The sequence below is a fragment of the Leptopilina boulardi genome, unplaced genomic scaffold (genome assembly GCF_019393585.1).
Source record: "Leptopilina boulardi isolate dan_hultmark-lab unplaced genomic scaffold, ZJU_Lbou_2.1 LbouV2_249, whole genome shotgun sequence".
NCBI lineage: Eukaryota > Metazoa > Arthropoda > Insecta > Hymenoptera > Figitidae > Leptopilina > Leptopilina boulardi.
This window is the reverse complement of record NW_026137806.1, coordinates 960404-981926: the sequence shown is the minus strand read 5'-3', so window position 1 is coordinate 981926 and position 21523 is coordinate 960404. Positions and strand designations below refer to the sequence as shown.

The 21523-nt window shown below is 26.3% G+C and overlaps 1 protein-coding gene and 2 long non-coding RNA genes across 12 annotated transcripts in view; all 3 read left to right on the top strand.

Annotated features, from left to right (window-relative positions):
• Positions 1-638: 638 nt before the first annotated feature.
• LOC127280686 (uncharacterized) overlaps positions 639-21523 on the top strand; it is a 33813-nt gene continuing 12928 nt past the window's right edge. For 4 of the 10 annotated variants that reach the window (XM_051303868.1, XM_051303874.1, XM_051303873.1 and 1 more), the window contains exons 1-4: positions 643-1255; positions 19091-19243; positions 19909-20049; positions 20242-20394. In XM_051303868.1, coding sequence (XP_051159825.1) covers positions 1120-1255; positions 19091-19243; positions 19909-20049; positions 20242-20394 — 583 coding nt within the window. In that variant the 5' untranslated portion in view covers positions 643-1119. Of the gene's footprint in view, positions 1256-19090; positions 19244-19908; positions 20050-20241; positions 20395-21523 lie in introns of all 10 variants that reach the window. The other 6 variants (XM_051303865.1, XM_051303864.1, XM_051303867.1 and 3 more) reach the window with 6 other exon arrangements.
• LOC127280689 (uncharacterized) lies at positions 6795-7385 on the top strand. The gene is made up of 2 exons (XR_007842862.1): positions 6795-6932; positions 7162-7385. It is a non-coding gene; the product is annotated as an uncharacterized LOC127280689 (long non-coding RNA).
• Positions 7641-8410, top strand: LOC127280688 (uncharacterized). The gene is made up of 2 exons (XR_007842861.1): positions 7641-7783; positions 7871-8410. It is a non-coding gene; the product is annotated as an uncharacterized LOC127280688 (long non-coding RNA).

Sequence of the window (21523 nt, the reverse complement as noted above, 5' to 3'; positions counted from 1 at the left end):
TCAATTTTTCTTAGGCGGACTATTTTATTGCATTTTCTTGCACAAAATACCCCTAAAAGTGTAGAAAAAAATTGACACTCTGATCAGAGTAGAGGAAGACCCTTATTACCACCAAAACGGCAACCATAACCATGAAAAAGGTTGCAAGGTTGCTGCCAGCTTCCGTGATATCTGGGTGTTTTCGTTAAAACTAATTTTTTGGTTGAAATTTAAATGTTCGCAACCAAATAATTTTGTTGGCCTAATCAAATGTTTGACTGATTCAGCAAACCAATATTTGATTACAAGAACCAAAATTGTCAAAAGATTTTGTTGCAAGGACAAAAACTTTTTTTTTTCATTGAAGCAAATAAAAAAGCGAATTGTACAACAAAACAGTGTTATAGTCAGAGTAAAATACTTTTGATTGTTATTATCATTCCGTTGGTCACGAACTCCTTTAACATCACGAAATATACCTGCGAGCCATAATATATATATCGTGCATCAGGTCTAGGCGTCGTCGCAATGTTTCGTGGCAGGAAAACCATTTGGTTCTTGGAGTCATATAGATCGCATCACATGTGCGGAGAATGACTCAGAGGGAAGTCGAGAGAGTTCGGGTCGTTGGGGAGGTCGACGTGCGGTAGGGGTCGTAAAAGCGCGCCGGCGCTTCGGCGTCGCGACGTCGGTAACCCACAAACAGGAGCTAGGGAGAGGGTGGGGGGTTGTTGTGCGTCGTAGTGCTGTTCGTGCCTGGACCTTATGCGCCCCCAAAAGAGCCGGCAGCTAGTGCAAGACGAGTCGGTCCTTGGCCGTGTGCGTGGCCAGCAGTGGGATTAGTGGTGTTTTTTTTTCACCGTCGGTCACTGGTACCCGCGTTGAGTTTTGTTACCTCCCTCCCCCAAACCCCTTCTCATACATTGAGAGTTACTATATTTATATATATATATATATATATATATAGGGGCAGGTGTCGGGGGGCAGTTGCCAACCGTTTTTCCTGCAGGTGCGATATAATAATGCGGTACGTGCCGCGTCATCGATTACAAAAAAAGTGACGGGGAGAAATGTGATAGGAAGAGAAAAAAGGCGCCCTGAGAGTTGGTGCCTGACCGGGAGGGGTCGGGACGAAGAGAAATGCAACGAAAATCGTCGACGAGCACCTGCATCGCGAACCTTATTTGGGTGCTTTGCGCTCTCGTCACATTATGCTGCTTCTTCGTACGGCCAGCCCTAGGGGCCCCGGGCCCCCCTGATACCGGCATCAAACTAGGTAAAAAAAAAAAAAAATTGTTTCTTTTTCCCCATCCTAGGAATGTCTAGAGACATATGCGGATATTATATGATATATTCTAATTTCTGATAGATATCTCTATAGAACGTTCGAAAAATATTTAGATTGGCGCAATTATGTCAAAAATTTTAACAATTTAAATTTTCTACACGCGGAAAAAAAATCTTTATCTAGAACAGCAATCTCTAGAATAGCGAAAATTTTTGCTACTTTAGTGAAACATATCGCTGTTCCAGGTGAAAATTTGTTGGAACTGAAAAATTGAGATTATTTTCTTATCACATAAAAACATAAAGAATTTCCTCAGGGGAAAAAATTTATTCGTCTTCAATTGTCTAAAATGAAATCTTAATTTTTTTTTATTATTATTTAATTTTAGTGAATGAGATAAATAAATAAAAAATAAATAAATAAATTTTTTTCTTTCTTCATTATTGATTCATTTAAATAATTAGCCCTAGGCAAAGTTCTACTAATATTGACTGACTGAAATTATGAATTAATTTTTGTAACTTTGTTAATAACTCTCTTATCGGACCATTCATCGATTTAAAATTTTGCAAACATATAAATGATATATTTTTCAACTAATTTCCAATGTTAAAAGTAATTTTAAAATATATTTTTATTTTAAAATTCTAAAATACAATTAGTAAATAATTTGAAATAACTTATGAGAACACAGCAGCACCACCATCATGAACTAAAACGATAGCGCCAAAATTTAAAATTGATTATTTATTTATGTATATTTCGATATTTAAGTATTTTGATATAAAGTAAATTTCCTAAAAAAAAAAAAGTACATTATTAAAAAGAATACATATTTTTATTTCTTCAGTAATATTAATCATTTAAAAAAAGTTTAAACTTAAAAAAAAATTAATTATTTTTATTATAAAAATTAACAATTCTCCAATGAATTTTAAGTAATTGAAATTAGTCACTCACTTTTTGCTTTTGAGTTAGTTAAATACTAATTTTGATAGTAAAAGAAAATTTAACTAATATAGCAAAAAAGTGAGTCATAAATTCAAATTAGTTAAAATTTTTACAATATTCTTTGGAGAGTAATTTTGATACTTTTATAATATACTTTAACGATTATAGTTAATACCGCGTTGAACAAAAGAAGTTAAGGTTATCACGCAAGATTATTGACAAAAAAAAGTTTTATTATTCCAAAGAGTGTAAAAAATTTCTTCGTAAACTTTAATCTATAATACGCTTCACGTAAATACAATCTCATGAGACCAGTTGACATAAATTGATGTACTATAGCTCTTTAGAGGACATTATGATTTCATTAATATTTTACTTAAGTTACATCATATAGTATTTGATTTATTAAATTTTAACAATTGCAATAATATTACAAACTTTTATATAATTATAACTTATACCAATTAAAAAAAAGTTTAAGAAAATATAGTTATTGTTTTTTTTCTCATGGACTTTCAGAATAGGTATTGAATACACATATATATATATATAGTGTATAATGAAAACTGCAACTTAAAAAATATTTTAAAAATGATGAAAAACTTCTAAAAGAAAGTATACTTAGAAGATAAACGAGAAACTAAACAAAAGATCATCTCGCCGCAAAAGGTAATAAGAATTTCACTGTTGAGAATTCTCTTAACGAAAATTTATCATAGATGAATTTTATACAGTAGAATAAATGACTTGGAAAATTTATTCTTTGAAAACTTTTTACACAATGTAAAATTCATGCAAGAAGATAGAAAATTTAAAAAAAAAAAAAACCAACTTTATTTTATTTTAAATTCACATTATATATAAATTTAAATAGGAAAAAAATTTTTGATGAAAAGAAAAAATAAATTTGTTTTTCATTTATTTATAATTCTTTACTGTTTATTAATTTACTGAACACTAATATAATATTTATGTTATTATATTCTTTTTTTATTTCAACCATATTTTTTTTATGCCTCAATGTATTTTACCTCCATAAAAAGCTTCAGTGGGCGTATAATCAATGTTTGACGTGTTCACTTGCCAACAGAAAATTGTCTGCAGACAAGTTGACGCTTTTTCAAAAATGAAAACTATTTCGGTTTTTAATTAAACCCATTCAAAGGGAAGTAATTTTCATGGTACTTGAATTTTTTTTCCTAACCAACTGGTATAGGATATTTCAAATTCTCTTTTTTCTTGATAAAATTTATTTGAAAAAATTATTGCATATAATATTTATAATCATTAAAATTTTTGGTAATTATAAATTAAAACTGTTATTTTGAGAAAAAAAAAATGAATTCCGATTTTGGTGCTGACATTACTTTATTCATATATATATATATATATATATATATATGTTTTTCGACATAAAATGTTGTTTTACATTTACAAGGTCCACACATGAGTGTCACTACAACATGAAATGTGGATGAATGTAAAGCATCAAAAGTTTACGTTTGAGTCGCACTCAAGTTTCCAACATTGGGGGGAAAGCGGGTCAAATTCAACATTTCAAAGTTAGGAGTTTTGTATATGATGAAATTTGATTTTTTTCTATTGGATTTTATTTCAGAATCCGTTTTTATATAGACTACAAAAAAAAAGGATTAGTTAATTAATTTATTTTTTCTTCAAAGAGATTTTGATGCATTCACATGTTTTTTTTTAGCAATTTTATTCAATATTTGAAATAATCTTTTGAAATCAAGTCACTTGTAAATAAATTGCTATACATTTTTTTTTTCGACAACTTTTTAAAACAAATAATATATAGTTGAATTTCATGAGCCTCGAGCAAATTTTTCCTGTCAATTTATTCGTGAATTGTTTCATTTCAATTTTATATATATAAAATAAATAAATAAATAAATATATATATATATATATAGGGAATTGTATAAATTAATTGCATTTAATTGCAAGAAATAATCATTAGCAGATATTGGCGTAAATAATTAATTATAATAGGATTAAATTAACAATGAAATCAGTTATAATTAATTAATTAACACTTAAAGGTTATATTAATTTATAAATAAATCAATTCTATAGTGGTATATCTATTTCTACACTGAAAAAAAGAAAATTTAATTTTTACTACTTTCATGAGTAAAACGGGCACTGTCCGAAGTTTCTGCGCATCTCTGGCAATTTTTACTCCAAAAATAGTAAAATTGACTATTTTTGTAGTAAATTTTACTGTTCCGTAGTAATTTTTACTATTTTTGGTGTAAATTTTACTATTTTTGGAGTAAAAGTTGACAGAGATGCGCAGAAACTTCGGACAGTTCTCGTTTTACTCTGAAAGTAGTAAAAATTACATTTTCTTTTTTTCCGTGTAGTTTTGTCCAATTAATAATTTTATATTCGAATTGAAATAATACCATTTTATATATAATTATAAAATTATAAAATTGTAAAATTATAAAATTATAAAATTATAAAAGTATATAATTATATAATATTATATAATATTATATAATAATATAATATTGTATGATATTATATAAATAATATAATTCTGCATAAAGTATCTGTAACGTCTGACTAAATCCGGTACATGTCTACTGTACAAGTAGTCTCTGCTTTTTATGCGGTTGTATGTCTATTTGAATGTCTGACCAAAACAGGCCGAATCCACTGCGGAAGAGGAGAAGTTTATCCCTTAGTCACGAACGTTTCTGTAATTTAACAAAAAGTAAGATGTTACTTTTTTCTAACTTTTTTTTTTCCTTTCTTAAAATCCATTTTATTTTTCCTGTCCAAGGGACATTCTAGAGTCGTGTCCTCTTATTTTTGCTACACTCTGGAGAGTCGACAATAAAAATTTATCTCTGCCCTCTTCTTATTCCTTTTATTTATATGTATATATATATATATATACATGTAAAAATGTTTACCTCTTTAATGAAAAATACAAAAATAAATTGTAATTTGTATTTTTATTTAAAATAAAGAAACATTTTTTTTTTAATTGTTTTTTTAAAATTATTATTATTAAAAATTGACGAATTGTAGTAATGAAAAAGTTTTATTTATAAATATATTTTTTGCGAACTATGCGATATATTTATTTGTATTTTTTAAGTTGAACATTGTTTTTTTTATATTTCATTTCAATAAAATGTAACAATGAGGAGTTAAAAGAGTTTTTTAATTTTTTCTTGGGTGAATTTCAAGTGTAATTGCCTTATAAGCAAATTATTATTATTATTATTATTATTATTATTATTATTATATTATTATTACAAAATACACCTTTAAAAACATGACCTCAACTATGGCTAGTTGCCAAGTTAATTCCAGAAAATTGTATCGACAATAATTGTTAAAAAACATATAGGTAGCAGTTTGTTATATTCTTGAATCCCTTTTTTTCATTAATAAGATTAATTGAAAATTTTTATATTTCAAAATTAATGACAATTATTCTTAATTTTTTTTTTGTTTATTTATTAAATTTATTATTTTCAATATTGTTAAATTTTATTTTTTTAATTTTTTTAAAAAGAGGTATAGAAATAGAAAGAAAAAAATTTTTATTTTGCGAATCAGACGAAAAGGTTGACCTAAAATTTTTGATTAAAATCAAATAATTTCTAAATTATACAATCTTGTTTTATATATATATGTATATATATGTATATAAATCATCAGATATTTAAATGTCGTATAAAAAAAATATATATTAAAACCTCAAATTTAATCCCTTAGTGTTCTTTTTCAAACATATGTGACGCCGCACGAGAAAAGGTACCTATCCCCGAAATAAAATTAGGCTTAGTTTTCCGTGTACAGTGCACGGGAAACTAAGCCTAATGTTATTTCAGTGATAGGTACCTTTTCTCGTGCGGCGTCACATATATATAAAAGACGTCTTAGTAAACGCAAAATTTGATAATAATCTGCATAATAATGAGAGATTTATATACATTCAAAAACCGGAGTGAACTAATTACAATAATAACTTTCCATGAATCTGATATAATAAAATTTCATTATTGTAGAAGTTCTTAGAAATAAGAATTAAATTTATGTTTTAGAAATGTTGAAAATTTTTTACACATAAATATTAAATTTCTTATTATTTTTAAAATTAAATGTTTTTAAAAATAAAGTTTTTTAAAAATAAATTGACAAATAAATACATATTATGTATTAAAAGGAATTTTTTTTTTTTTTATAAATATCGGAAAAAAATATAGAGGAAAATTTATTGTATCCGAAGTTTTAATGTCAATCGTATGGCAATATTTATTTAAAAAATAAAAATAAATCCCATTTTATATATAAATATAATATACAAGGAAACAGAAATCGCACTACATAACGTCAATGGTGACAAATATTTTTTGTTTTTAAAATCATTTATTATTACTATAAATACTTAACGGGAAAAAAATAAGTTTTTTTTTTACTTCTAATAACTTTCCTCTTACATTATTATTTATTTATTTTTTTTTTAATCAGAAAAGGTGTAAAATCGAGTATATAAGCCGATGATCAATATGCAATAAGTTAGAGAAAAAAAAAAAAATGTATCTTTCGATAATAGCAATTTTTGTGCTTTTATGCATGTCACTTCTCACGGGTGAAGTTTTCGCCTGTGTCAAAAGAAATGGCAAATGTCGCAAAAATAGAGATTGTTGCAGTAAACGTTGTGGAAAAGGTAAATATTTATTTAAATATTATTTTATAAATAATTTCACTTCAAAAATAATTATTATTATTAAATGACTATACACTTTTTTAATCAAATAATTTTTTAGTTTTATAAAAGTTTTATTTCTTATTATTATTATTAATATTAAAATTATATTATTAAAAAATAGAGTGAGATACTTTGCAAACAATATTAATATTAAATTTTTAAAAAAGATTCGAATTTCATTTTACAGTGTCAAAAAGATGTGATTAATGGTATTATGATCAGTCACTTCATCTCCAATGGATGGCAAATATTTGAAAAAAAAAAAAAAATTTTACAATTTATTTGAAAATTTAATTTTAACATGAAGTAAAATTAAATTATTATCTTTAAATTATATTTCTTTCTATCTACCTCAATTCTGTATGTATTTGACTATTTTAATAAATTGTGAAAAAATTGCAATAACGCAAATTATTATAGTTTTCACTTTCTTTAATTTTTACCCAATAAACAGTAATGTTATTCGGCAAAAATTTTATTACTTTTATCATTGTATAATCGTTTATTGCATCCGTTGTGTCAATATTTGCATTAAAATATAAATAGAACGTATTTTTTTCCTTAATTTTTGTAAACAAACTCCTCTTTTTGGCATTATTCAAATATTGAAAGACAGTATATATATATAGGAATAATTTTTTTTTTCTTTAAATCAGTATCAAAAAGAAGATAATAAATGTATCGTTCAATTATTGTCTTTTTTATATTTTTCTACATGTCTTTTCTCTCAAAAGAAATTGACGCATGTACACCTTTGAATCAAAATTGTGAAAAAAGTTCCGAATGTTGTACTTTAAAATGTTCACCAAGTGAGTAAAAAAAAAAAAAAAACAAAAAAAAACTTTTGAGATTTAAAACAGTGACTATATATATAGATATTTTCTTTCATTTCACAGGCAGAAAGAAATGTATTCCTGGAAGGGGCTAAAAAAAATTATAATTCAAAAAAAACAAGTAATATATCTTCATTGGAATTTTTATCTACATGGACGAAGTGTATAAAAAAAAATCTCAAATTTTCTAAAGAAAATTTTTATAAAAATAAAAATTCTAGCTTATGATTTTTATGCTCTCTTAATTTGAATCAGTGAAATTTCACTGGTGAAATAGCTAGAAGTCGGTTACTGAATCATTTAGTGAAATTTTCACTGAAAATCAGTCATATATCACTGATTTCCAGTAAAAATTTCACTAAATGAATCACTCAATCTGTATTATCGGTAATGGGTAAAACAAACAGACTGATTCATTTAGTAAAATTTTCACTGGAAATCAGTGATATATGACTGATTTTCAGTGAAAATTTCATTAAATGATTCAGTAACCGACTTCTAGCTATTTCACCAGTGAAATTTCACTGATTCAAATTAAGAGAGTGGGATATTTATGCGCTTCAAAAAGATGTATAATATAAATAAAAATCAAACCTAAACCTACCTAGTGATATATTCTTATTAAAAAGTTCAATTAAGAAGTTTTCAGTCAATACATCCCTCATTAACAACTATATGTTTTTTGCCACAGGGGACGTTATTAAGGTAAAATGTTTATTCCCAAAAGAGAATTACCTCGAAGACTTCATTTTGTTTGTTATTACTTTTAATTTAGATCAACTAGGTCCCATCAGTGCCAGAGTCTATGTCTTTACAGACCTTCGCATATATATATATATGACGACAAGGGTCAATTCCATTGAGATATTGCCCACTTTCTCAGTGTATATTGAGCTGTATACATAGCAGAAACCTTATACCCTATCAGTGAATCTCAACATCCATACTATATATGTTTGTCTTCCTTATCAACAGCTTTTGTTTGGCCCCTAGCTTCGTTATCACTCTTTCATTAATACAATAGGTACACATTATCGATTATATAGTTGAAGATTCCTTCCTGGCTGGGAACAGTTAATTAGAAGTTAACAAACACCTGCCCACTTAGATAATAAATATCTGCGACAATTACTTTTTTTTTTTTCTTTCTTTTTTATCAAAATTTATAACTTTTCTCTAATTATATCAAAATAGATCTAGTTTTTGATAATTTTGAACTATTTCTCGATATAAAATATTGTATATAAGAAAAAATGATGATAAAAATTAAATAAGTGAATCCAATGGAAAATATTGCTCTCTCATAAAATATATGAAACCAGCGGATGCTCAGCTTTCAACTTCCAGTACTTGTTTAACTTTTTTATAAATCCTACGGGAAATGAAACTTATTTCACCTTCTCTATATCGGAAATAGTTTGCCAACCATATCTCTTTTATTCTTTCTATAATTAAAGAAATGAATTTTTATTTTTCTCTATTTTTATTTTTATTATTATTCTCTCTAAATCTGAATCAGTGGAAATTTTACTAATTTAATCAGTACTTTTCATTTTAACTCAATTTTCAGTTACTCTCTAAATCTGAATTAGTAAAAATGTTTACTAATTTGAATTAGTGACTCATTTTTTGCTTCTGAATTACACTGTAAAAAGAAGGTACTAAAATAGTACCGATTTTAGGTATTAAAATAGAACCAAAATGCAATTTAGTACTTAAAGTTAGTATATTAAATTAATACCTCTTGTTTTACAGTGTAGTAAAATTTTACTAATTATTAGTAAAAGTCACTAATAATTAGTAGAATTTTCCTAATTGAGAAGCAAAAATTGAGTCACTAATTCAAATTAGTAAACATTTTTACTAATTCAGATTTAGAGAGTATTTTTTCAAATTTACTTATATAATTAGTGAATATGCAAACAATAGAAAATAACTTATGAAAATCAGTAATTTGTATATAATATAACCTTTAAAATTAACTATTAAATCAGTAGATTTTGTTGCCGCCGCATATTTTACTAATTGAATCAGTAAATTTCTACGAATTATCAGTTGCTCAATTCTCGCTATGGCAATTAGTAAAGATTTCTACTGATAATCAGTAAAATATGACTGATTCAAATTTAAAGAGTTTATTTTGTTATAATTGTTAATTGAAATTAACTAAGAAATATATGAGATTAATAACATTTTTTTGGGGGGGAAAAAGAAAGTTGCCTCATACTGAAAGTATAATGCAAAAAAAAAAGAGATCACCCCTCTTAATTACGGACGACGTCGCTTTTCAAGAATTATACACGAGGTGTATATCCACTCTTATTTTAACCAAGCTCCTACAGTGTAATTAGGACACACCCTAGGGCAGTCCTTTTTTTCGAAATATAATCGTGATTTCTTTTTTGTATTTTTTGTATTAAAAGATGATTCTTTGTTTTTAAAAAAAAATATATTTACTCTTGTTCTTTTTTTTCATATTTTGTCTTATACACAAATCTCAATAATTGTTTCTGATGCGTGTGTCTCAATTTTTAAACTCGGAAATTTTTTTTCACAGTGAAATTTAGTACCATATTTTGCCGCTGCGCCTCTATTCACATTTAATTAAATTTTTCATAATTTTTACATAGCCTTAAAAACAATATATACAAATGTTAATAGTAACAATATATATATATATATATATATATATATATATATATATATATATATATATATATATATATATATATATGTATATAAATTGAGAAATATTGGAAATGCCTATTGCATATACAATATACAGAAATAGAATTCGTTTTTATAAGAAATAGGGGCAATGAAAATCCGAAACTATTATTCCTGCAATATCCATTAGGGATAATGTACATAAAAAGCTCAAAGTGGAATGACGCAAGTCCCTATCGGCTTTTATGCAATCATATAATTGTCAATTTTTACTTTTTCATTTGCAATATATATCCGCGCGAAGATGTATTAAAAAATACAGAAAAATGCATTTTTTAATTTAATTTTGAAAATTTAATATAAAATAACTTATATGAATATATAAGTTATAATTAAACAGACAAAAAAAAATTGTTTAGTCTTTCGAATTGTTTATATATATTTTTTTTTTTTTTTTTGTAAAATTTTACGAAAGTTGTAAAAATGAAAGAGATTTTTTTTTTAAATTTTACTTTATTTCTCTATATGATGCAGACAGAGAGAGAGAGAGAGAGAGAGAAAAAGAGATGAAGAGACACGATCATAAAAATGAATATTCATTCAGCTATTAACACACTTTAGTGTTTATTGTCAGGATTTGGGAGCACATTTTACATTTATGGAATGGTAATGGTGCACTAGGGAATTAAACTTTGTATGGCTCACATTTTCTTCAAGTTTCTAAAAGTTTATCACGCGCAGAGTTTGAATGATTTAATCTTGAATATCGGTATAAAGTTAACAAGAAAATTAAAAAATAGAAATCATTTCTTTCAGTTATATTATAAATATTTTTAATTCTAAATAACTTTTTATAATTTATTATTATTATTGTTATTTTTATAGTTTTTTTTTTTAAATTATTATATATCTATTGTTAAGATATGAAATTAAAGAAAAAATTCTATATAGTTATACAAAAAATAATGTAATAATTCAGGAAACATAATTATCATAATAAAACAGTTATTTTTAATTCGCTCGTTTTTCCTCGTTTATTTAAAAGAAACAAAGAATAAGGAAAAATAATGTATATATATATATATATATAGAAAGTAATTCACTGCAGTCTGCACTGCGGATATAGAAACCTTTGTTCTTTTCAATTTGTTATTTCGATTTTCTAAAATAATTCACAAATTAGGAACAAAGTCTATTAATATCCGTAAATTAATCAAAATGACATGAACTCAATTATATCTAACTTTCAAATGTCATTGTTTGGAAATCAAATTACATTAAAAAAAAGTAATTTTTACTATAAAAGAATTTTCTAGAGAGTTGTCCATTTTTTACAAAGTCATCACTTGTCTTTATATATATATATATCATATTAAATATAATAAAGTGTGTCAGAGAGTTGTCAGTTGTCTGTTTCATACAAAGTTATCACTTGTCTTATTATGAATGTATGATGATGAACAATAGAATTGTCTTTAGAATCAAAAATTAAATTAATATAATTGATTACTTGAAATACCTTGGCATTTTATTTTTCAATGTAAATGCTTATAGAAAAGTGCTAAGAGGACGAAAGACAAATAAGAGAGTTGGCAAACAAAGTTTTTTTTTTCTGCAAAAAAAATCTGCTTGATAGTCTCTGTAGATATTGAGCGTCTCTGTGCCTGGCACCCTTCCGACCTCTTCACACACACACACACATATATATATACACACAAATACACCTTTCATCCCTCTATCTTTCCTCTCTTTGCACATAAACGTTATAAAAGTACGCTGCGTTTCGAGCCTCCACTGAGCGAGATAAAGAAAACCACCTCTCACACCCCTTATACTCATAAAAGATAAGCTGACCTTGATCCTTTGCACACTCTGCCTTACTTAAAAGCTCTTTTAGGTGCCAAAGACATTTAAATTTTTCTCCTCTAAATGAAATAAAAAAAAAAAAAAAAAATTACTTAATTGACCTGAAAAACCAATTTCCTAACCTCAAAATGAATTTCTATGTATTTTATACCTAAAAAAAATCTTTTCATTCCAATAAAATTGTTCAAATGTGAAAATTATTTATGTTAAATTTTTAAATGAATATAAATAATATAAATATTTATATTTTAATGACAAAATCACGAGGTGGATGCGAGAGAGAAAAAAAACGTTATTTTAATGAAAGAGAGATGTATGGGATAAACATGAACTTAAAGTAGCGTCGACATAAAACTTTGTCTCTAGAGTACTTTAATAATTAGTTATTTATATGAACCTGTCCGTTTTATAGTTTTGTTACATGGTATTTGTAAAGCTTATTCATGACATTATCAGTGCTTTGCGTGGTCAGCTGGTTTTCACACACACACACACACATATATGTACACTGAATGTTTGTTTGTGAACTCATGCAATTCTCACACTGACTTTAGAAGAAAATGAATAATTCACAGGTTCGTTTAATAGCACTATTTCTACTTGAGTGCACCTCAACTCAAGATGATTTAATAACATCTAAAATCCTCATTGATTTTCTTATCTGCAACTGTTTTTAATAAAAAAAAAAAAAAAATTGTGAACGTTTAAATTTTCAAAATGGCGTCTCGTTACTTCACCTCGCAACTTTAATGTAAAATATAATTTTAGAAAATTAATGTAAATTTTTTTGATTTTTAATATTCCGTTTCTTTGTAACTGAACAATGAAAAGAGCATGTGCCCACGTTTAATGGATTTATGATGAAAATTAAAATTGAATTTTTGGTTTTCAAGATTTATCCTATATATATGAAAGAAACTGCATAAAAGTGTGAATATTTGAAAAAGCCACAGTTGGTCCCGTCACGATGGATTTTTCATGCACTTGATTCATGTTACTCTCGAGCAGCTTTGTGAATATGAATAAGAATTTACGAACTCCCTCGGGGGAAATTTCACACAGTGTAAAGCAATTTTCTTGCCGAAAGCCTTTACTGAATTCTTTAAAGCAATCTTCTCGTTTTTTTTTTCGATACACGATTGAAGTTTATTGTAACGTCATAAGATCAAAAAAAAAAAAAAAAATTAGCTGCAAAAGTAGAAAAAATAATTTTAAGAATATAAAAAAAAAATTGCCTTGATAAAAATGGAGATTTTATTTGTTCAAAAAAGTAACAAATAATGGACTGAGGACAGTAACGATTTTGGGATTAGGTTTAACATGAAATAGATTACATTGGATTCAGGTGGCTGCGAATGGCAAAAAAAAAAGCTTTACGATTTAAAGCACGTTTTTTCTTTCAAAGTCGATTTTATATTTTGTCAGAAGTCCAATATATAAATTCAAATTTGATTCTTTTAAATGTATCGTTATTTTTACGAGAAAAAAAAGGTTGTTTATTTTATTAAATATTTGATGTTAGATTGATAAGGTCTATTTCAATTAACCAATTACTGTTCCTCGATAGTGTATACGCGAGTACTCGTCTGTATTAATCTGATTATTTGGAATTATAAGGCCCTAAGGATTTGATGCATTCAACTGTATCTCGACATTGATTAGATTTGATCAGCCATTTGATATATACAATAAACCAAATTATAATGTATATATAATTATTTGTAATTTTTACATTTTGACAAATAAGCAGTAATTATAATAATTTTATTAGTTTCTATAGGCCATATAAAATTATTATATTAAACTTGTCATATGTCGTCAAACAGAAAGAACAGCATAAGTTATTTTTTTGTGATCTTAATTTTGAATAACGTTTTCAAATTATTACGCAGTTATAATTTGTACCATAGAGTCTCCTCATATAGGGCGAGTAAATTGATATAATAGCTTCGAGTCGAGAGGTAAAATTTACCATTGGGCTTGCAAAAGGTCTCCCGGGGATTCCAACTGTCGCGTGCAACATTTAATGCATAACTATGGAGCGATATCTCAACTAACATGCAAATGTTTTCCGTAACATGTTGCATTGTTACGTTTTTCAAATTTAGACTCGGCAGCCATTACCATTTACTCTTTATTTAATACACACGCTAAACATTTTTAACCCCTTAACTGCGCTGATGACGACAATTTGACGCACAAAATTGTCGTTATCGCAGTTAAGGGGTTAATCTGCCTATGGAACTGTTTTCATTGCGAAGAATAAAAGTAAGGAATGGATAAATTAAATTTGATATAAAGTTACATCCAAAAAAATATAAGAGAAGCAAACGCATTGTCAATATTGCTAAGGAAAAAAAATGGTCATGGTAACGATTGTTACGGTAACTATTGTCATGGCAACCGTACAAGTGTACGACGGACAGACGGACGCCAAAAGGAAAACTATAAAGCTTTCGAGCCTGGGTCACAAAACACAAATAAAAACTGATTTTTGATTTTACATATGTAATTAATTATAATTATAAAAATATTCTATGTGTTTAGTAAAAATGTCAGTACATTTGAGGAATCTGTTGGTAAAATAATCTCTTTTCATCATAACCTGAATAGTTTTCTGAAGAATTCACTGAAAATGGAAAATTCTACACAGCACTGTCTGTATTATACATATATATATACGTGTATAACGTCCTTTTATCAAGTATAGGGTTGCTTGTTATTGAAAATATGATCAATCGATATTCTATAGATGATAAGACAGGCATACAGAACTGTTTGATTGATTTCTTCGATTTCAAACAAACTTCTCAGGTCACTGAACACTCAAACATTGAAATAGATAAAGTGATTTCGTATAACATTTGTTAATTATTAAATTTAGCGCATTATTAATATTATTTTATTACTAAAATTAGTAATTTTATTAACTATGAATAATTAATGAAATTAAAATTAATACAATACATACATATATATATATAATTACTGTATAAATCTTTCTCGCGGAAATAAGATAAGAAGTTTATGTACATTTTGAAATATCGCAGAATTGCGGAAACAGATGTTATATAGGATAGCAAATTTCACTGATATGAGATCAATTCGACTTGAATTTATCACGAAATGTTTGTCACTACGTCATTTGAAAATTTAAAACTAAATTCTATTATTTATATAAAAAAATAATTTCAAAAACATGATTTTAAATTGACTATACAAAATTTAAAATTGGTTTAATTTACATAACACAGAAAATTAAAAGGCATTAAAATAAGCTGCAACGTTTCTTATTTTAATCCAATTTTTCTTATTTTAATCCATTTTGGTATTAAAATAAGCAAAATTGGATTAAAATAAGAAGCGTTGCAGCTTATTTTAATGCCTTTTAATTTTCTGTGAAAACATTAAAAAAAAAGAACTATTTTTCATTACAAAAAAATAAAAATTAAAAAAAATTTTTTTTTTAAACAAATCTTAAAAATTGTTTTAGTCTTCATGCTACAGAGAAATGTAAATTATGCGTTGAGTATTGATTGACGGTGCAGAGTAATTGTATGCACATATAACATATAGGTCTCTATGGATATAAAACATGCTCAACATTAAACATATATTACATTATTATGAAAAATAATTTAACCTATCTTGAACTTACTAAATTTGCAAAAAAAAAGAAAATAAATTTCTGTATTTTTTGAAACTATATATATATATTCAAATTGCTATGTAATTCTTATGCGAAATTTAAATTCTACAGGGAAATCATATTTTGTTTTTGTAATAAATATAGAAAGATCTATTTTTTTTTTACAAATATTTCAATGTCTTCTTTTTTTTTTTTTTTATTATACAAATGAATTTTTACACACTCTCTGAATGTGAATTCTCTTTTTGATGTATATACGTTATAGTTGTGCACTGGTACGTTTATCATTGCACGTTTTTTGAACGAATAGAAAACAAAACAGAAAGAAAAAAAAATGATGAAGAGTAGTTTTCAATGATGAATAGTGGTTGATATATTCCATACCTATATATATATATATATAAAGGAGAAAAAAGTTCGAGAGTACGTTTAAATTGAGATTTAAAGTTTAGAAGAATAAATATCGCATGAAAATTATAAGAACAGAGGAAAGCTTTCTCTTATAAAGAGAGGGTGGAATTGAAGGGAAGCCGACGCAGTTAAAAAAAAGTGCGGGCCGTGGGACACATCGCAGGTGAATGCATTGGCACTGTGCCATTAGAATGACCCACTTTTAACGCGTAGATTGACCCGAAGCGGCGCGACGCGATGCCGACGCCATTATTATATATATATATATACACTTGCGCTCGCGGGCGCCTAACATGCTGCATTTTAATGATAAAACCGAGGACTAATTTTCAATGAATAAAAAGATTTTTTAAATATTTAGAAACTAAAAAAAAAATATTTTATTTTTTATCAATTTGTATTGATATTATAATATTTCAGCTAAATATTGTACTTTATCATTTTTTTTTAAAAAACAAGAAAACAACTACAATTTGACATGTCGAAATTTAAATTTTGTATGATTTTTGGTTTTATTGAAAAAAAATTAATAACATTGATTTTTATTTACAGAATCTTCTCATATATTGATTTACACCGTCTGTTTAAAAATAGAATATAAAATCATATATGCAACTTGGATGTAAACATCTTCCTTACTTTGATGAAACTCAGATGCCAATTTTTTATTCCAGTAATCGCATTATACTTGCAAATCCCCTTATTTTTCAAAAAAAAAATTGACGAAAGATTGCTTAAAATGTGGATTATGGGTTAAATCGATTGAAAAAGCCATTATACAATAATTTGAGAAACGAAAATATTTACTAAAATTATTCCATCTTGTGTGACTTGAAAATTGAATTTTCAGTTTTTGATGGAGAAAATTTAGAGAAGGGAAAAATAGTACCTAAGTGTAGAAATTATATGCCAAATTACTTACTTTATTCATTGTGTACTAATGAGGTAAGAAGTAGGCAGAGATGAAAATTGAAGTTTGAAACGAGCAAAAGCTGGTTAATTGTTTCGAGGTCGAGATTCACTTTGCCAAAATGAGAACACCTTCAACCAGTGACTTTTCAGCAAAAGAGTCAAGGGTGGTTTTGTGGCCTGTTGTTCCAAGTCAAAAGGTACAGAAGTAGGCCACCCTCGAACTCGAAGGCTCATGTAAACAAAATGAAATGCTCACTTTCACTTTTGGACTCTTCATATACTCCCCAAAAATTTTTACTTCACTCAAGAAAAAGAATATTCAAATTTTAGTCTAAAAAATTCGACCTTTTTTTTCGTAAATTATTTTCTGTTTATAATTGTTTAAAACGCAGGAAAAAAGTTCCGTCATAAATAGTTATTCTATATTCATTGTGTTCATTATGAGAGAATTTATTTGAAAAATGATGATGAGAACCACCAATATAAATTCAACTGAAATAATGAAAATGAGAATCTATCAAAATCTGCTTTTACGAGATGTTTGATCAAATAAATCATTGATATTTCGATAACGGATGGTTTGAAAATCCGCGTATCAAAACGGAATTGCGAATGAATCATAATAGCAAGATTGAAAACCGCTTTCATGAACGAATGTACATGTAAATCAAAGTAATAAACATCTGCAAAATGTTTGCGCAAATATCATTATTTGTAATCGAAACAATAGATTTTGTAAAAAAAACCACAAACATTCGAGAAAAAATATAAAGTATCTAAAATAAAGATTTTGAATTTTTAAAAGAATCCTCGTCTATTAGTTTATATAAACCAAAAACAGACGGATGTTACCTTCATTAGATTTTGTAATTAATCACTCAAGTAACTCTCTGGACTTTCTGGAAGCTCACTGAAAGCTCAATGATATAGCTAATGAGGTTTCCAGAAAGCCTCCAGTGAATTCGTATCAGAGGCTATATACTAATTTTATGAACTAACTAAGCACTTAACTAATTATTTTTCACATATTAAAAAGCATTATAATACAAAAAAAAATACTAACACTATACAATACAAATTACAAAATTTTATCTATGCAATATGTGTGTATAAAAAAAATTAATTTCTACTCCAAATAATATACGCGTGAGCTGCTATATAGCATCACGTAAATATGGTATTGAATAGCTCATTTATGTAAATGGTCACATAAATATTTTAATAGCACACAAAATGAGCATGAAATCCTTTTGCGCATGTAGATATATGTCGCTAAAATGCATTAATAGTTCAATACAAATATATATTCGACTCATTTTACTGTATAATAATGAAGAAACTGTTATATATATTCTTTAATTAGGAATTCAATTAAAATTAGCATTTAATATTCCGTTAAGAGAATTGACAAACAAAAAATTACGAAAACAATGGATTTGTCCTTTTCTTATGCAAAATGTTTTCTTTTTTTTAAATTTTCAAATTAATAATAGGAGAAAAATATTTTTTAAAATGCCCTCTCTTGATATTCTCTCATCAAAAAACTGCATATATGTTCCTCAGTAGCCTTTTACCCTCGATTTCATCCATTGTATATTTCAAGTGTGGAAACCTCAATACTGCAATCAAGCAGAATTTCTCAGTGAGGTAGTAGAATGAACTCTATTTATATAAAGAAAAAAAAACTATTTTTTTCTATGCGCAAAAAATATCGAATAATAAAAAAAAAAAAGTGTGCGAAATTGAAAAAAAAAAATGTAACTTTTTTTTTTTTACAGAACTGAAAAGCCATGGTGAACAAAAGTTCGGAGACAGCTGCAAGGATGACTCAGATTGTGGATTTGATGGATCGGAATGCCATCAAGAGCAGAAGAAATGCTACTGCCGAAAGGAATTCACGGTTACAAATCACATAGACAAATGTGGAATGCGTAAGTATTTTTTTTTTACGAATTTCTCTATAATTAAAAATGCTAATATATATCTAAAAAATTTAGTTTTCTTTTTCTATAAATTTAAACTGTTTTTTAATTTATCACCCCTCTAACAATTTTTTTTGTAACTTTTATAACTACTGCTGTAGTTTATTTCGAGAAAACATAAAAAATTTTTAAAGTATCGAAGTAAAAAAGTTTTCAATATTATAAACATTAAATCGTAAATAGTTTCATATTATAATTTTTCATTTATAATTTATTTTTAAAATTTTATTGTTGCTTTGACCTCTTTTAAAACAAAAAAAAAAAAAACGATTAAAAAAAAAATGTTCAGTGGTGTTACGATCAATCATATAGTACCAAGAATGCTAATCAATAAATGTGCAACAAGTCTAAAGTGTTCGTTATGAAACCAATTATTATCTCACCTTATCACCCAGAAAATCAACTTACTACCTAGTTCCTTAAAGGTGAGTGAGTAAAAGAAAACTTTTTTTTTTTTCTAGCTACTAGAAAATATTCTTAATTTTTAAAAATTAATTTCATAAACCTATGTTTATATATAAATATAGATATATAAATGATATTTCAGGCAATATCCATAAAAATAAAAATTATAACAAATAAAAAAATATATAATTCTTCTATAAAATTTATAGCCGCCAATATTGATGAATTGTGCTACTTCCATGAACAGTGTCAAGCAAAAGTTCCCAAAACTGAATGTCGAGATGGACTTTGTTCTTGTGTTTTTGATAAAATTCCCAGATTGAATGATGACAATAGTATAGAGTGCATCGGTAAATTTTTTTTCCAATTTTAATACAAATATTTTAAATAATTTTAAATTAATTTTGACAAATAATTATCTATTTATTTCACTTAAAAAATTTTCAATTAAAATAAATTCTGAAAAATAACAATTAATATAGAAGAAAATTCCTATGATATTAAAATTTTGATTTCAAAAGAATTTTGAACAAATCTTGTAGATTTACCACCAAGAGGAGGTAAAAAAATTGGAGATGACTGTAAAACTGATAGTGAATGTGGATTTTATGGAGCACACTGTAGTGCTGATCATAAAAAATGTTTCTGCAAGAACGAGTTTCTCACCTCAAATCAAATTGACAAATGTGGAAATCGTGAGTTTTCTCTAATTGATAGGATTGTATAGTCAGTTGATGTGTTGTAAAAAAAAAAATTATTGTTTACATGTAAAATAATAATGTCAAATTATAATTGCGATTTTCTATTTAAATCAATTATAAAAGTAATAAAAACTGTTTTTCAATAAAAAAAAATGATGAAAAATTAGTCTTTGTAATTATTCCACTTTACACAAACACAAGTTTAATTTTATAATAAAAATATAACAAATTATGGAAAATAAATAATAATAATTTGAAAAATCATTTAATTAAATTTTAAATCATCTCATTTTCATTCAATTATTCACAAAAACAATTTTCATTAAAAAAAAAATTCTAATTTGACAATTAATAAGTTGCACTATTACAAATTATCTATATTATGATTTTATTTGTTCGTATTCGTACATTATTGTTTTTGTTCGCCAATAATTTTCTTTGATAAATTGAAGTTTAATTGAAAACGCACCTATGTCTTTGTTTAAGTAAAACAATGCTCGATTGTCAAATGAATTCTTTTGTTGAGAATCCAGAAATAAATATATAGGTATATATCCAAACAATGGAAAGTACGCTTAAGTGTAAATAAGAGTTGAATATCTGATTGTGATAGCAAAGAGCACTTTGCTCAAGATGAGAAGAAGCAAGTGAAGCTTTTAGCATTTATGATATTTCTTATTTATAAAACTTTTTTTTAGCAAACTTCAACAGAGTACATATCGCTAAAAGCAAAATAAACAAAAGTTTTAGAGTCGATAAAATAAAAATATCTTGTTCAATTTTTCAAATGTTATAATTACTCTGTAAATAAAATAATATTTGATATACTTAATTTTAATATGAATTTTTGATATTTCCATATTTTCTTATTTCATTTGAAATATAATTAAGCGAATTTTCCAATAAAATTTACTGTAATAACCATTCAAGCAAAGTATAATAGCTGCTTTAAAAGTTAGATTATTGTTCTCTGTAAAATTAAGTCCAATGTCTTTCAATTATTATTCTAATTGGATCAGGTTTAGAAAAGTACTATTTGCAAAAAAGTAGCCTTGTTATCGCTTTTTTTTTTTTTAAATCACTTTAAGTAGTTAATAGCTTCTTTAGTACTTTTTTAGGGTTT